The sequence below is a fragment of the Necator americanus genome, chromosome II, assembly GCF_031761385.1.
Source record: "Necator americanus strain Aroian chromosome II, whole genome shotgun sequence".
Lineage (NCBI taxonomy): Eukaryota > Metazoa > Nematoda > Chromadorea > Rhabditida > Ancylostomatidae > Necator > Necator americanus.
Window position 1 is genome coordinate 26,152,302 of NC_087372.1, and position 17,992 is coordinate 26,170,293.

Consider the following 17,992-nt stretch of genomic DNA (forward strand, 5'->3'; position numbering starts at 1 on the left):
AGAGGCACATGCTTTTCTCTATAGCTACCTGTACCTCGTTTTACAGTAAGAGGCATCCCACATTCAGCAATGTAGCAGCAACTGACTATTTGACTACTTTGATTAAATACTGAGTAGAAATAATGTGATTAGTAGTAAGTGTAGAAGCAGCTTGCTGCTAACTACAACTTGTATGTTAGTGTGTGCACCCAAGAAAGGATAGAGCACTCGACATTGCCCATCCCTTTGCGAAGCGCCAACGCGTTAACTTGAATCAATAGTCGTAGAGCTCAAATAGTTCATAGTAGGAGTGTTTTGGTGAGAAAGAATACTAAATCTTCGACTGAACTCTTACCACTGTGCCAAACATTGTCAGACAGCTATTCGCGAGAATAGCAGCAAGAATTACGGTGCGTCAGATCCCGCTCGAAAGCGACACACAACAGCAGTTGAATGTTGAGTGCGAAGCATTTTATTCCAACTTTTGAAAAATAAACCCAGTAGATTATGATTAAAAGGAAATACGTATAGCTGAGATGGGTAATCGCCAGTCAGTTTTCTTCTGCGATTGGTGCAAAAAAAAGTTCACATGGTTCAATAGTACGTCGTCTGGAAGAGAATCCTTACGTGGAATATTCAAAGTGTAAAAGACAAAGAAATAAGCCACAAAAACATTTGTGATTTTCCTCGACAGTGCCTATGAGACCCTTACCTATAGCCTTTGCTTCCTTTCACTCGTTCCATAGACTTTGTAGTGTTGCTTATCCCATTGAAAAGACCTGAAGCTGCTTTCCAAGCTAATCCATGTGACTGCTTATGAATGTAAGAAAATCTTTGGTGTTTTTGATACGACCTCTGAAACCGCTTTTTCGGCTTGCTAACGCACGCAAGCCGTCTCTAGGCCTCTTCTCGATCGCAGAGATCTCACTTTCGTCGTCCTCAGGTACGAAGAACTTTCTCCTATAAACGCAAGGGTAGCACATTCAGTTTTGCGACGGATACTAGGACCACCAATATCTTGAAAACCAACGATTCCAAGTATTTCCTTAGGACATTTCTGCACTCACTGGGAACCTCCCGAAACTTCATCTCAACGTGCATGTTTAAACTTCTCCTCTAAAATGAGAGATAAGTACTTCTTAGTAGTCCAGTTCGCTAAGAGAAAATTCTAAATACCCGTTCAGAAGTTTAAGCAAATATGAGAATATGGGTACAAACTAAAATATACTACTTCTTTCCGTCAGTTACAAAAAGTCACACGAAATTCCTCTTCCTCAAAATTAAATTTCATTCTTTAAAATTAATTGTGTTTGCAACACAACTGAGAAACTATCGATGTGATGAACATGTAGCTGTGTGTTTACTGTTTTCATTGTAAGGGCAGCGTATCACGAAACTGACGTAGTTGGGAAATCTGTGGGAGAATGTAGAGTTCGGGATATCAATTACGAGTACAAGCATGCCCCCGCTCAATTCTTCCTGATCGCCCTGAAAAACGGCGTGGAAAACTCCATTTGTTCCCACAGGGCACGTGGGAACGCTTCCCCTCTGTGCACCTACGAGCGAGCGCTCGTTCCTCCTCTTCCACTTTATTCAAGTAAAACCTATAAGTAAGGTGGTGGGGGACGGGACCGTGTACCGAAAAGCGCGCTCTAGCGTATCTTGTAGGAACAAACACCTATTTATTAATTAATTAGTAATAATGATAATATAATCGTTAATAATTTAATTAATTTTTTACATATAAGCAACAACTAAGCAACAACATAAAGATGGAGTGTATCCCATAGCGCATAGGAACTCTTTTCAAAAACTTCTGGAAGTATGTCTATGAAACCCCTTTTCTTTCTCTCTCATACCATTTCAGATGAATACATCACTAGTGGAAGAGTACAGGCGTCTGTACTCCATGCACACTATTCGTGATTTCTTAATCTGTGAACCTTCACACGAATCAAGCCGTAAACGACGGTGGATCCCGTAAATTGCATTAGCGCGCTGTACAGCGCTGAAATCGGAAGCGGATCGCAAGTTACGTATGTAATTGTTAAAGATTCCGATTCATCACGATAGATCAGCAGCTAACGAGACTTGAAGCGGCAAGGACAGACTTATAGCACGTGTCTCCAAATGAGTACTCCTAGATGAGCAGCACATCTTTTTCCAAGAGCCATAGGAGTTATTTTAGGAAGCATAGCGTAGCTACGAGATTAGGGACCGGAAGAAAATATTTACTTAGCACTGATTTATTTTTTGTCGAGAAATCTCTGTTTAGACTCATTGAACGCCTTCTATATTGCATTCTTACCATGCTCACAGAAGGGTTCATCTCGTAATATTCCTGCTTGTCCTTTCGTACTATTCTTCCATTTATCATTACTTCAACAGAGCTTCCAAAATCCTGCATGTCTTCGTGATTCTCCACAGCTACAAACCATTCGATATCGCCCATTCGTTCTCTGATCTTCCAGCAACATATTGGGCTTCGTTTCGATCGATTTAGATCATCTGAAGAGGTTTGATTTGATTTCGACGCAGAGGAAGTAGAAACAAAATATCGAGAATGCTCTAAGTACTACGCATTTGTGATGCAAACAAAAACATGGCCAAATTCGGCGACCGATAGGATGCTTTAGCATTTATACGTTCACTGGAGTTTACTGCAACCCCTTTTTACCAGCAATGCTGAAAAAGCAAAGCGGCAATCAACCTCAAACTTGTATCCCGCAACTGTCAGAAAACCCTGCCATTTTTAGGTAGAAATAAGAGTTGTACAAAAATCCTTACCACTTACTGTATAACTTATATATATACTATATACTATACTATACTATACTATACTATACTATACTATACTACTATATAGTAAGTATATATATACTTACTGTATATGCACTGTATAACTGCATTACTTTTTTTAATATTTAATTCTCTTTCGTTTTCTTCTTCTTTCTGATTCTTTGTTTATCCTTTCCAGGCACCTTTTGTTTTCCAAAGTAAGAATGCCTGCTTTTTGGTGCATACCTACTTTTTCTTTTCTTGACAAGGATAACACAAAAACGTAGAGTTCGGGTTGTAGATTACGGAAACAGCCCGGTCCTCAACTTCCCCTAGTTGTCGTAAAAAAAACCGTCGTGGGAACCACTTTAGTTCCTATGCTTCTGTTTCCGCCCACTCTTGTACACCCTCCGGTCCCCTCACCAGCCTGTTCATTGGTTTTACTAGAATAGACTGGTGAGGAGACTTCGTTAATCTTCGGCCGCTCGCTCGTGGACGAGGCTCGTGCACAACAGTGGCGCATTGCAACTGATTCTATGGGGAAAAACGCCGTCTTCAAGGCCGTTTTTTACGACGATTAGGGAAGCATCAGCGGAGCCATACCCATTTCCGCAATCTACAACCGCTACCCTATGATTTCCCTGAGGTTTCGGTATATCTCAATTTCATGATAAAAAAAGGATAAAGTCACTGGCGTATCAACCCACTTGGGATGCGCCAACGCATTTTACTGCAACTCGTAATCGTTGAGGTTTTGGAACGCGTGTTGGCCTATACAATGGCTTGCGGGGCTAGCCGATGATCAAGTCAGTGTTTTTATCCTCCCAGGCAGGTCCAACTTATCGAACCCGGAGGGATGAAAGATTTAGTTTGCACTATGGCGGTTTCGAAACATCGACCACGCAGCTACAGCGGACCTATAACTGACTGCGCCATACCAACCTCGTGATAAGCTCCCCTTAAAAGCATCACTCCGCGAATCTGAGGTGGTACGGATTTCAGGTGGAGTATTCGTATACGGGATGGGAGACTATGGAGAGGGGGATGATTCCGTCCATTCCTTCCTAATTGCCGTAAAAAACGGCCCTGAAGATACGGCTTCAGGCGTTCTGGCGCACCATTTTCTAGGAGTTGGACTGGAGCGCTCCAGCCCCGTGCGGCGCCGCATCTTCCGGGACATCTTTTACGACAATTAGGAAGAAATGGACGGAATCACCCCCCTCTCCATAGTCTCCCATCCCGGATACGAATACTCCACCTGAAATCTGCACCACCTCAGATTCGTGGGGTGATGCCTTTAATGCCTGCTCCGACTTAACACTCCGTTATTGTGCTCATTGTCATATCAAAGTGACAAACAGATGTGCAGTCAGTTTTGAAGAAACTTTCCTTACCTTTATTTGGCGTGCAATGTATAAACATCATACATCGAAATTGTTCTGCCCTCAGTGTTGTCAAATACTTATAACTGAATATGAGAGTTTGCTGCTATCTCCTCCTTCTATACGACATCACAACTCACGGTTTCTTCCACAATTTGCATAATGTGCTGGTGGCACGTGTTTTTGCCATCCAATTTATCAACTTATATTTCCTGCAGCTGCATACCTGAAATCTTAGTTTTATTCTCGCAAGGACGACTCTCTTATCATACGCGCAGCAGTAACGATCTTACCAGGATCACTCCATCACTGAATAACGTCAGTTTCAAAACTGGATCCTTATTCCCTAACTTTATTTTGTTGGTTGTACACAACAATTGTACCTCCACTGTTCCAACCAGAACGTGAGAGGAATACACGAGTTCGCACTGAAATAGTGTTGGTGCCTGGAAACCAACTAACCAACAGCTCTTCGTTCTCGATGTCTTCACTTACAGGAATACTTTCAACTTCTTGAAGTAAATTCAGTTGGGCTATGTGAACATCATTCTCTCGTCTCACGCTATTTGAGCGCCTTAAAATGCTTATAAATGTTCAAGATGTAAAAACAAAGAGAACAACACAGGATATTTAAGCTGCATTAAATTTGAGCATGAGGTCATATGATGTTATGGAATTGTGATTTAAAATGGACGGACCGTTTGAAGCAAACAGGCGAAGTCGTTACCCTTACCCTTTCAACATGTATTTCGTGAAGCCCTCGGACTCAACAGATCACTCTTTTCATTCATGAAACATTCAAAATGACGACATGGCTAAATACAGTCGCGTCGAAACATTTAGTTCGGTGCCGTTGCGCAAGGGGCTGCGCTGGAAGCAGTGGAGCGTAGCGCTTGTGATCTAAGGAGGGGACCTTTGCTTTGCACCACCCATGCTGCAGTTCGCGATGATCCCGCCACAATCTCATTTCGTAGCTCAACAGTGCCGCTTCGAGCGCAGCAGTTTAAGTAACTTCGCTGAGCGTCATGTCGTTTCAACCCGACTATAACTAAACTAACTACTAGTTAACTAACTATAACTTCGTTTCCTCTTCTGCGCTAGTGCTCACCAAACCTTTTCATCTTTCCGGGGTCGATGAATTGGTACCGGAGTTGTGTGGGAGGATAAAAGCACTGACTTGACACATCGGCTAGCCCCGCAAGTCATTGTATGGGCCAGTTACAGGTTCGTAAACCTCAAATGATTCTGAATTGAAATGAACGAGGGGGCGCATCCCAAGCGGATTGATTAACGCCAGGCACCTTATCCTTCATTTTTGTTGCCGTCATATGTCATATTCGTATGTATATGTTTATAAATAAATATATATAAACAGGAGATGACTAACGACTTATTTTTTCCCTTAGTAACTTTAGCGTCGTAGATCCTCTAAGACTAATGATTAGGTCTTAGTGCCCCGATTGTTATTATTTTCTTCGAGAAATAAGGGCGCTACTGAGTGCTTCATTTATAAACATTGAACTCTAAGTCAACCACCAAAATTCCGTTTTTGTGACCCTGAGGAGAGAAGACTGTTGGGTTCTAACGTACCTATCAACTTATTCGAACAAGACGTTCTCGTTGTTGTACTGCCACTTCTACAAAAATTTGGGTAGCAGTCTTTGAGGCCGCTCCATCTTCAAATCTCCTTCAGATGAAGCTCCGTGCCCTCACTGCGCTCGCTTACTTTGAACTGACTTGGGCTCGGATCGACGAAGTTCGTGGTGTGGTTTACCTTCTAGTGGATGTAGCCGAGGGTGGCGAAATTCTAGCCCCATATATCGGCTCTAATGGTTTCTCCAAGAAGGACGTGGTTCTGAATGTTTCGTTCCAAATCCAACGTCGGCCATTTCGACAAGCGATTTTGTTCGGTTCTTGATTCTAATTCAATTCAATTCAATTAGCCGAAGGACACGACCAATGTTTTATTTGGGAACTAGGGTGCTGGTTTTGTCGATTCGTACGATGGCACTCTGCTCGAACTAATGTACAATACTGTATATGCAGAACCCATAACAGACCCACAATAGCACAGAAACCACGATCGTGTTCTACTCCACCTCGGGCGTTCGAGCCACTTCCTTTCACAGTTCCAAGATCAAATGCAGACAGGTAACTCGCCCAAAGGTCTTCTTTCTTTCATCATGTAAGACCTCGAAAATTCTGCTATTCAGATAACCGATTTCCCTGTTGACTCCAGGTTGCAGGTGCGCGCGAAAGCTGCATCCAAATTTCCGTCTTCCGTCGCCGCCGCTGGTACACTCTTGCTTCCCGGGATCTTCAAAGTTCGGACATCTGAGGAAATCTCTTCAAACATTCTCTGTTCGGCAATCTTCCAACTCCTCTTCCGTCACCGCAGTCAACTACAACCGTGTCGAAATCAATGCAAAATCGCACACATATAGCAAATACGCAGCAAGAACTACACTTTTCGAAAAGCCTTCGAATAAAAAGTGTGCTCTGCGCATTTTTACATGCACGTAGTTTGGAAACTGTTCGGGAACGATTTCGCAGGACGTTTCAGGAACCACTTCCGAACAATGGGAAAATCCTTTTCGTGTGACTCGTGGGTCAATTTTCAACGGAAATTGTTCGAATTTCAAGAAATGTTCGGATTCTTTTTCTACAAAAACTGCCCTCAGATTTAATTTTTACCATATGTCAGCATCATTTGTCACCGTTCCGTAATTCGAATTTTTCCGGCCCTTCTTTTAATTTGATTTGCAACTCGAAAGCTCCCAGACTTCGTCTTACGTATACCTTGGACTTTCTATGAATATGGAAAACGACGTGAAGGAAGAACTGAATAGAAGGATGAGAGCAGCGTGAACAGCATTCACAATCATCAGGGGAGCCACGTACTGACGGCTAAGACCTCCGTGTCCTGTTTCAGTCCTTAGAGCGCTCTGTTACGCAGCGGAGACGTGGGCAGACACCGCAGCCACGTCTAGGAAACTACTAACTATCCACAGAGCCCTTGGGAGATGTTTTCTGAAGTTCCACCGGCGCACACAACACCTAGCCGGCCCTCGCAGCTCCGACTTAAGGGGAATGTCCCGTCTTCGCGACCCAGCGGAACAAAAGCAAGAGATAGATGGGCCGGTCACATTATGAAAAGGGTCGACGATAGATAGACTAAAAGAACGCTAGAGTGGATCCCAACAGATGGTAAACGCCCTCGAGGGAGACCGCCTACGAGATGGGGTGACGTGTTCGCTACACGGATGGACCAGCTGAGAGCTCAGCTGGATACGGCTCAAGGATCTTGTCAACGCTACTCACGAAACTTGAGAACTTCTTGGATGACAATGGCAAGGAAACGAAACGAGTGGAGGAGATGCTGGGGCCCGCACGTCCAGTGAAGACGGGCCATCTAAGTCTATTTCTAAGTCTTTCCATTTGAGAAGGCTTAGGTTAGCTAAGGAGAGTGGTTCTGGCTGATTCCGACTTTTTTTTTCGAAAACTGGTCACCGATTTCATTTATGGTGAGTGGATGCCATTTTCGTTCTCAGCGTGTGAAAAGATTCCAGAAAAAGGTCATACGACTGTAAAAGTAAAAAATTAACTAATTAAGTAAATTACTTAATTAGGTAAGAACCGGATTCGACCCTCCAAGTAACCTTGCATCAATCACTCCACTAAATAGTTGGAACCAAAGCCATCTGCCATTGCACAAACGATTCCATAGGAATTATCCATGAGTTGTGTTGTCACCAGTTGCGGCGTTTTCGTAGTGGCTCGATTTTTTCCTTTTTTTTTTGTACTGCTTTGACCCTTTTCTCCTGTACGTTCGAGTCCGCAAAAAAGATTAGGTACGTACATAATTATATACTCCCCTCTACTTCTTAATGCTTACACCCATGGGTCGTGTTATCGTCGTGTTAAAGGCAACGTATCAAGAAATTGAGGAAAAGCACAGGTAAAACATAGGGTTTGGAGTGTAGGTCATGGAGAGGGGCATGGCTCCTCTCATTTTTTTCCTCATAGTCGAAAAAAAATTGCGCCCCTTCCGCCGCCGGTTGCAACGCGCAGCGTCCGTGATAGAGTGCCTGAAGATTAATGAAGTCTCCTCACCAGCCTAATCATGTAGTATCAACGAATATGCGGCTGAGGAGACCGAAGCTTCTACAAGGGGATGCGTTCTGATGTGTCTCGTTCACGGCGACCTCGTTTGAACAAACGCGCATCTACGTTGACATCTACGTTTTCTCTGCGGTTTCCGTGTCACGTCAATTTGTGATACGCTGCGTTCAATTACATCCGTCTGCAGAGATGTTTTTGAGTGGAACATAACATTTCCGAGAGACGAGACTGAAGTCAGGACAGAAAGGAAGAAAAATAGAAATAGTTTCCTTGATGAGATTGAGCTAATTGGATTTCCTTGATGAAACTAAGATTTCACAACAGTTTAAATGCTCAAGAATTAGAAAGTCCTGTTAGAAGTAGGGTAACGGCTAAGGCTAACGGTTGTGGTCCAGGCGGGACCCTCTTTTGCTGCAATCAGACTGGAGAGATAACTTAGTTGCTGCTTGATCGCAGTCGCTAACTCTGTCACTCTACTTCGAGCGCAGCCGCTTACGCAACTGGACCAAGCTTCAGGTTTGACCCGACTGTGTTTCTTTGGCAGTGTGAATATTAGCGACAGCGAATCGGCAGGCCACCTTTGGTTGCAATGTAAGAAGAAAGCTGGATAAAGAAAAAGAGTCTTATATAATGATAGCTCACCTTAGCACATTGCCAACACTTTGAATTGCATGTTGAAGTTCTGTGCTTTCATTGTTTGACTTCTTTTCCAGCTCTGAGAAAAATTCTTTCTTTTTTTGTTTTTTGTTTTTTGAGAACTTATTTACCAGGATCTGTTTAGCTTATTTACACTAAACCTTTCTCTTTTTAGCTTTTTTTTTTCTTTGCTTCAGATATATATGAACAAAATCATGTGCACAATCTTTCTGAGAAACAGAAAAGTAACTGTTTCCGATAGCGACAGAATTTCAAGGTTGGTCGCAATAAGACTATAAAGGCAAAATACCAGAAATTGCCGTTGTTGGGATCTCTCCATGAAGGTTAGGTGTGTAGAGCAAGGCCGCCGTCACATTCAGTCCTCTTTAATTGCCCTAAGCAAGGGCGTGGGAGACCGCTTGTTGATCAAACTTTCTTACGAGTGATCAACGCGTCACCCACGCCTTCATAAGGACGCCTGGTCAAACCAATACAACAGATTTTAAGCCGACTGTAGATCCCAGCCCACCTTCAACGAGCACATTCACTAACAGCATTCACAAAATGAATTCGGAAGGAGAGGTAATCCTGATGTACCCGAAATGTAGCAGATTGTTAGGTCTCGCGCATATAAAAACAGGCTCAGGACAAAAAAATGACCTCGGGTAGGTCTGTTACTTCCTCTTTCCCTGATTTCATATGCGTTGAGTATTCCTTACAAAACATTTATTTCAGCACGATAACTTTTGATAAAGTGACAAAAATACTTCCGTATTCTGATAATGACGCGCCGAAGTACTTCTTAAAGGCATCACCCCACGAATCTGAGGTGGTACGGATTTCAGGTGAAGTATTCTTATACGGGATACTAGATTATGGAAAGGGGGTGATTCCGTCCATTTCTTCCAAATTGCCGTAAAAAAAAACGGCCCGGCAGATGCGTCGCGTGCATAAGGCTGGCGCGCTCCAGTCGAACTCCTTGTAGAAAATAGTGCGCCAGAACGCCTGATGCCGTATCTTCCAGGCCTATCTATCTTTTTTACGGCAATTAGGAAGAAATGGAAGGAATCACCCACCTCTCCATAATCTACTATCCCGTATACGAATACTCCTCCTGAAATCCGTACCACCTCAGATTCGTGGAGTGATGCCTTTAAACACCTAAAAATGTTTGGTATGCTGACGGCTTAAGGTATTACTCGTTCTAAAAGGACGAGCACACATCGTACTGCCGGAATTGTGGGATCGGGAGATCTCATCGTGTGTATTGCAACATCCGTTCTTTTCTGCTGGACGCACATTCCCTCATGCCTCTGCTTCGCTTGTATCTAAGACATTTTGCTGTCATTCTACTGTACAAATTTTCCGCCTAATAAATATATACAGTGTGCATGCCTAAAAAGTTTAGAGCAATAGATGTAAATGAGGTCAAGAAAAAATTTTAATTTCTTCAATCAACAGTAAGATTTCAGCGACATTTTTAAAGAGCATGAGTCCTCGGTAATCGAATACGAGGTGTAAAAGTGTAACATTTGTGCGATTCTCCTTTCCGCTGGGACTCCAGAAGTGTGACAACATAATGGCAAAAATGCCACTCGGTTTGTTCGAATACTAAAAAGACTCTATTATGTTCGCACTGAGCTGCAACTCTTGGTACTGTCGAGTACAGAAAATCCAGCAAATTATTCTTTTACGTGGAAGACCAAATGGTCTCCAGTCACATTTCCCCTTGTTCCTAGCCTACGTACTTAATTTTACTGGGTTTGCTGACGGAACTGCTGAGTTTGAGTTTGAATCTCCTTGGTCCTCCTTAAAATCTGTAAGAAACTAATATCTTCCAGTCGGGTGCACCTGCTGAGTTGGCGTAGAATCCACTCAGTGAAAGGTGAAGAAAAATGTACGATAGTCTTGCTCTGATAATTAGCTCACTTTCAAGGAGAAGTTTGACACCTGCAAGGCGCTGCACTGGAAACGTCATGATATCAATGGCTCGCTGTCGGTGGAATTCCGGCAATTTTTCTTGTTCCTGTGAAAGATGAAGTACTTTGGCGGATGATGTATGTAGTGGTTTACGACATTCACCTCTATAAAAGTTCGAAGACGCGGGTGCCGTTCGCATGCATCGATGAGGAGGCTTCTAGCATTATCACAATAGTTGATATAAGAGGGATATACACGCAGGAGTTCATTATTGGCATCCACCCAAATCTCAAAATAAATACGTTTAGCATTTCCCAAGGTAGAAGCAGAAACGTTCAAAAGATAGTCTCATCCAGAATTCTAATATCCAGAAAATAGTAGAATCCTGCATTGTTCTCCACCTCACTTCCGTTGTCATGTGATAGTGACGACTGGAAAAAGACTCACTTTTGCTACATCACACTGTTTCTCGCTGTAATTGTCTATTAAGTCTGCAAGTTTCTGACTGATTTCTTCATGAAGATCCACGATTGGCTGGATCTTCCCAAAAATTTGTACGATTTTTGGTCTGCTAATGATTGGTTTTTCTTTTTCAACTCGTTCTATTAAAGCATCTTTTACCTAAAAAGGTAGAGGCTTACGGTTTAACGAAAACTCCGGACGAAAAAAATCGACAATTATTCTAACCATGAGTAACAATTTGAGATTATCAATATAATGTCTTTCCGTATTGTATAGTTCTTGGCAAATTTGAAATTTCTCATCAGTAGCTCCCAAAACAAGGACAGTTTCGAAAAATTCTTCTGCAATTACAGTAGTGACGGCGTATCGATTTTATGGAAGGAAAGTCCCGAGCTCACCATCGGTTTTAATGTTTCCATTCTCATCTATTGTGGTCCCAACAACTCCAATACATGTCTTCCTAGGACTGGTCGAGGTTTTCTTTCCCCAAACAGTCTGGAAATGTTTCTAAGCTTAATACCTAGCCAGAAAAAAGCACGCACATGAAATTTTTCCAGAGAGCTAGAAAATAGTGAGCTTTACGGAACTTCCTCAAGTATCAGGAAAATAACCACGCAAGCTAATTTGGATAGAATTTTGGTTACCATTTGCAAAAGCTAGCTTCTGAATGAATTATTAAAATCTGTGAAAAGACAAGAAAACATTACCGTCACTTTGACACTTTGACGTTGATTTCGAAGCTGCGAAACTATGCATTGGTGGATAGTTTCCCAGTTTCGAATTCAACGTCAAAGTGGGTCGGTACTTAATTGTTGCGGCTTCTTCCTTCTTTAGAAATTACTGTTTCGTTTAATTTTTTTCATCTGAAAACAATCTTCCTTGTTAGTTAATGAATATGGTATTGTGAATCATATTCGCCAAACTATGTTCCACCACTTCGACGAAGGTTGCCATGCGGCACAGTCATTTCGCGATCTCAACGAACTAATTGTCATTTCAAAAAATATTAACAACAACTCCTTAACACACCATATTGCTTTTCACTATTCTCTTGAGTGAAACACTTGGAGAAACGCAAGCTTTCTTTCTTTTGACGTTTTTGAAGAGAAGCAACGATTCATCCCCAGTGACAGTAACCTTCAGGAACGGAGTTTGCTCGTTTCACTGCTGCATATCTGTGAAAACTCGGACACAGTTTTTCTCGCCCGATTTAACGTTCGGCGTTTTTTGTTGTTGGAGAGTTCGTAAGGGACCCTACAATCAACTTTCATACTTTCCTGAGCGTTTGGGACGACTAACTTTGGTCGATGTTCCACATCACACATAGAGGCCTTCGCCAAAAGTGCCTGGACGTCGAAATTTACTGGTGGATCTCTTCCTTCTTTATCTGCGAGTTTTGGTCTCGTCTTTCCAAAGTTTTCAAACCATCTTCTAACTTAGCTTTTGCCAATTTTTCCTTCCCCAAAAAGTTTGTTGAAGTTGCGAAATGACTTTGCTGCATGCCAACTTTTCTCGAAGTGGTGGAGCGTACTTTGGCGAGTGTGGCAAATGATTTACAATGGCATATTCACTGAATGAGAAGGGAAGATTGTTTTTATACAAAAAGAACTAAATAAATGTCAATTTTTAAAGAAAAAAGTAGTGAAAAAAGCCGACTATAACCCCCCCCACAAATAATTTATTTTTTTTTTTTCAAAAAAAAAAAAAAACAAGAGAATTTGGGTTTTGGGTGGGGGCGGCGGGGGGGGGGGGGAGGTAGGGTTTTTTTTTTTTTTTTTTTTTTTTTTCCCCCCCCCCCTTTTTTTTTTTTTTTTTTTTTTTTTTTCTTTTTTCCCCCCCCTCTTTCACCCCCCCCCTTAAGGGGGGGGTCGTTTTTGCAACTGCAATTTCGTTTTGAACCGACTATACCAGAGAAGAATGGATCTTTTAGTTTTCGTCGTATCCCGAAGAAGGGACCAGCTATTTGCTATCGGTCCTTGCTTCAACAGCAAACTCCTGTTAAATCAAAGTACTGTCCACGCCGATCTTCTTGGATGCAGATTTTTGATGGTCCGTAGATATTTGTGGCAAATAATTTCCGTAAATTTTGTTCCAATCTGGCTGAAAGTCCTTCTTGAATTCCTTCAGGATTTGCTGAGCGAGGAAGAAATTCGTTGCTCCAAACAATTCCAAAAGTCCCAAGGGACTCCACGGATCCACTGTGGATATGTCCAGATAGTCTCATGTTCTTGCCTCAGGGACCGGGAAAGTTTTCCTCACATACGACCTTCGTCATGGTTCAGCGATCTAGATTCCAGTTCTGCTACAACACGAAAGTGCGCCGTCGTCCAAAAAAAACGGCAATGGCACGTCATTTGTTAGAAGGTATGTTAGGACGCGCCATCCTTGTACTCGCTCAGGTACCCCCTCAGCCTATTCGTTCGTTTTTCTTGAGTAGGCTGCTGAGGAGATCAGGTTGTCGACCGCTCGCAGGTGGATGCTGTGAGTACAGAAGAGTGACGCGTTCTAACTTACCTCGTGGAACGAACGCAGTTTCCTACGCCGTTTTCATGGACGATCAGAGGAAACTGAGCAGCTGAGCGGAACATGCTCATATTCGTAATCTGCACCCCGAACTCTATTTTTTCAAGGTTTCGATACTACGTCAATTTTGTGATACCCTGCCTTCAACCTATCACTCTACTAATTCACCAAATTCCAATGAAATCGGTTTCGCAGGTGGGTGTGAAAACAACTGCAGGAATTCCTACATGCACGCAGCCACCACAAGCGGTCATACCCTCCGAACCATTAAAATTCTTAATTGTTGCAGTTAAAAAAGTGTAGCGCAGTTATAAGAGTTTCAGGATAGCATCTGTACAGTCGATAATTCAAAATCGTCTTAAGCCAGAAAAGATGCTCATTCTTCCGGAGTCGACAAGTTGGGACCACATCTCATTTGGGAGGAAACAGACACACCGATTACATGCAACACTACCAACACCACGAGGTTCATCACTTTTTTCGTTTCTCTTTTCATGATCACGATCATGTTTCATGTTTCACATGATCTCCAACCGATTTGAATTTTCATGTAAGCTTACTTCATTGTAGTGAAAATGTTTTGTAGACACCTCTAAAATTCTCAGCAATCTTCGCTCAAAAGACAAGTATAAAAACATTTGTCCTTTTTGAGTCTTCATTTAAGATTTCACCGATAACCAGAAGTGTAGAACTTACTTTACTTTTTAAACAGACGCTTCCTCTCATGCATTCGCGTGTCTGAAAAAAAGTCGGAACAATTCATGAAATACTCCCTTGCAAATGCAGCTATCAGATCGAACAGGAGCACTGTGCTCATGAGTTTGGCTGAAGAAGCAACTCGTTGCATACAGACGAGTGATGAACTAGTAGCGCGTAAAGTGGATTCAGTTACTCGTATAATTATGATAGTTCTTCTTTCAATGAGTTAACTTATCCCTCCAGAGCCTTTGATCGAACTGATTTCTGGATTTGCAGGAGCGCCGCATTCTCATCCTACTTGCAACTATGGCAGGGCCCTTATCCATTACAACAGAGAACGTAGCACCGAGAATTTTACCAAGTGTTGTCTATAGGTCTTGATATGTCACTTCCTTTAATATGATAGCAGTATCACCAGACTCCGCCAATTTTATGTGAAATGTTTCTGTGGACTCTTTGGACGATTTGTTGAATTGTGTCAAACATTTGTCTTGCAGGATATTAACCACTGTGAGTCCCCACGACCGCAGCTCATAAGCCATGTTTTAGCTGTTGTACATGGGAGAACAGGTTCCATTAATGCTGCGTGAGGTTCCACTTAAATTAATGTAAGAGAGGAAGAACCCCTCTAGTTTAAAAAAAATTATTAAATCTGAGTCTTCCTTGTGTTTTGAAAACAACAAAACTTGAAGATTCAGAAATTTCAGAATGAATATCTTGTGAAGTCAGGAGTTCCGAATGAAGTACTGCATTTCGAACTGGAGTAAATAAAATGGGGCGGCGAAGACTATCTCTGTGAGAGGCGCGAAACTTTCCATCTCACCTTTGTAAATTCGCGAATCATCCATACGCCAGACGACAGACCGTGGGTGAATCACTAAATCAAGTGTTGAGCTCACACATGACTGGGATCGCTGCAGCCGATAGTTGCTGAGAACAGACCGTCTCTAACTCAGTAACCAGTATTCTTGTATACCTTCTCAATTTAGCACAAGAGTGACATAGGAAGAACAAAGGGAACCTATATTTCTTATTTTATCAGGCTGGCAACCATTATCTGTTAAAGATCAGAAACATCGCTCTAGGAATTCATTTAGTTCACCTTTTAGCCCTGTGCCATAGACTGTTAATCTTTCCTAAGTATCCCGTATTCCTTCACTAATATTTGCCTTGATGGATGCCTTGGGCGGTGTTCTTTCTCTATCCGTGAAGGGAGTCGCTGCGACCGGAGTCTGGGAAGATCATGTTGTTTTGTTGGTGGCATGACAACGGAGTCATTCAGTGGAAGCTTCTATTATACTACTACATGGTTCTACTTCAATACAGAGAAGTCCTGCGAGCGGTTGGACCGGGAGGAATGCAACGCATAGAGGGATACAGAGAAAACTCTTCTTTTTGCATGAGAACGAGCCCCTCTTGTCGCGAAGTTGATTCAGATGAAGCTGCGCAGTCTCGACTGGTCCATCCTTCCCCAACTGCCTTACAGTCCGGTCATTGCCCGTCGGACTATAACTAGTTCCGACCTCTGACTAATCACCTGGAAGGACGCCACTCCGTTGATGGGGATGAGCTCAACACGGACCTCCAGTTATTCTTTGATCGCACTTCTGAAGGAGAAAATCTACGAACTGCCTGGACGATACCGATGTCCTCGATACCGATGGAGAACAGGCCATTGGTTGAAAACTAAGTCTGTGAGAATTAAGAGTTTGCAAATGAAAAGTTACAAAGTGCAACAGGAATTAGTTGCCAGCCTAATATTTCAGGAAGATTAGACCGTACTTCATAGCAATAGCCTGGGAATAACAACCATTCAGGTCTTCCAGTTTCCGCGCAATATTACATGCAGCCGGTCGATATTGCTGTGTTAGCAGAAATAGAAGATGTCATCAAAAGGGAGAATATATCAGTGATTACTGCTGCCAGCACTACTTCAAAGATAAGTTGTCCTGTTGTTCGGTGGAACTGTATAAATCGTCTCATGAGAATAGTTAACAATTGGTAAAATCACTCGGTGGAGTTACAACGCCATCCGGAGCTATTGACGACCAAACAGCTTAGTTTTTAGAAGTTGGTGTTGTTTTGTTGAAATTTTGTTTGTGATGGAGTTAGTTGCGTGACACATCAAAGATACAGAAGAATCTACGAAACAGAGCCCGGAAGGTGGAGTAGAACAAAACAGAGGATGTGTTATACACCCGAAGCGGATCCGAGGAAAAGATCCAGTAGCAAAGACATGAAGTGGTCCGAGTAAAGCAATAGTCCCGAGGTTTTTCAAGCACAAAGAGAGCCCACAAGTTGCCGGCAACCTTTTTTTTCGGTTGCAAATGAGCTGCGCATTTCCGTTTATTTGGCCTTACAAGCGGTGATTCTCGAAGATCTTTCGCTATCAACCCGCAACCAACAGGAAGCGAGAACGAGTTTTTAACGATTTCTTTGGCTTTTAGGTTTTCAGACAGAGGCCTAAAAACCATGGCGACGAATTTCAAACAAATGACAAAGGGATCAACTAACCTTGTTCAGTGCCTCCTGCTAAAGTACCCATTAGACCACTTTTTGGGTGCTCCTCATCCTCCGCCCCCAATTCCCTTATCGACAGAACGACAGTTACATGCCGCTTTAGACAAACACACGATAGGTTCTGCGTGATAGGACCCTCACTTAGCCAACGACCAGGTCCACTATGATGCGTCCGCCCTTCGTCTTTAAAGTGACAACTTATATGGATGAAGGATAAAAGAATAAAGTTTTTGGCGTTAATCGGCGCTTGGGATGCGCCCCCACGTTCACTTCAATTCAGAATCGTTTGAGGTCTACGAATGTGAAGCTGGCCTATACAATGACTGGCGGTGGATAGCTAATGTGTCAAATCAGTGTTTATCTTCCCAGACAAGTCTGGTACCAATTTATCGATCCGTGGAGGAGAGGGTTGGGGGTGGAAGGCTTGGAGAGCACAAGGGCGAATTCGAACCTCCGATCGATCGTGCAGGCAGCGGAACCTCTGACCACTACACTACACCTGCCCGATATATGCCATAATTCAAGACATTTCGAAAGCACTGTTTCTGGAAGTGGCACTTGTAGGTTTCCATAACGTATGAATGGACAGATCCAAGGAATTGACTCAAATCAGTATCAGTAACACGTTTGGGACATGAAGAGGAGGCAATATGAGTCCAGAATCACATGAGGTGAGCGTAGTGGATTGTAGCGAGAAGCCGGGAAGGTTATAGTCGTCAATCGCAATTGTTATTGGCTCAGATGGCGTCCGCAAAAGAAATTCCGCTTGCTGAAAGTTCAACGAACCTGAGATTTCTCCATGAATATTCCATTTTTGTACGAGTAACTTAATTTATGCGAACCATCCATAGCCACGTTAGTAAACGAAATGATCATACTGGTCATTGACAAGATTGAATTAAAACTTATCGTTATCCCAGGTTGCTCGGGAATTGGACACGGTAGTAACACTTAGTATTCCCTCTGTCTTC

At 42.7% G+C, this 17,992-nt stretch overlaps 1 protein-coding gene across 3 annotated transcripts; it reads right to left on the minus strand.

The window, feature by feature from the left end:
• Window positions 1–530: 530 nt before the first annotated feature.
• Window positions 531–17,906, minus strand: RB195_019518 (uncharacterized protein; the record flags this gene model as incomplete). 3 transcript variants are annotated; one of them, XM_064187402.1, is made up of 17 exons in its annotated part: window positions 531–588; window positions 692–758; window positions 833–939; window positions 1,010–1,095; window positions 2,288–2,487; window positions 4,152–4,225; window positions 4,280–4,365; window positions 4,433–4,567; window positions 4,635–4,713; window positions 8,904–8,976; window positions 10,827–10,923; window positions 10,980–11,105; window positions 11,265–11,438; window positions 11,505–11,620; window positions 11,678–11,774; window positions 14,499–14,540; window positions 17,808–17,906. In XM_064187402.1, the coding sequence occupies 17 exons, from the start codon at window positions 17,904–17,906 to the stop codon at window positions 531–533; spliced, it is 1,716 nt and encodes a 571-aa protein (XP_064043283.1). The 3 variants fall into 3 exon arrangements, with proteins under 3 accessions (XP_064043283.1, XP_064043284.1, XP_064043285.1); XM_064187403.1 differs by having other exon boundaries at window positions 10,848–10,923; window positions 17,808–17,897; XM_064187404.1 differs by having other exon boundaries at window positions 17,808–17,897.
• Between the last annotated feature and the right edge of the window lie 86 nt (window positions 17,907–17,992).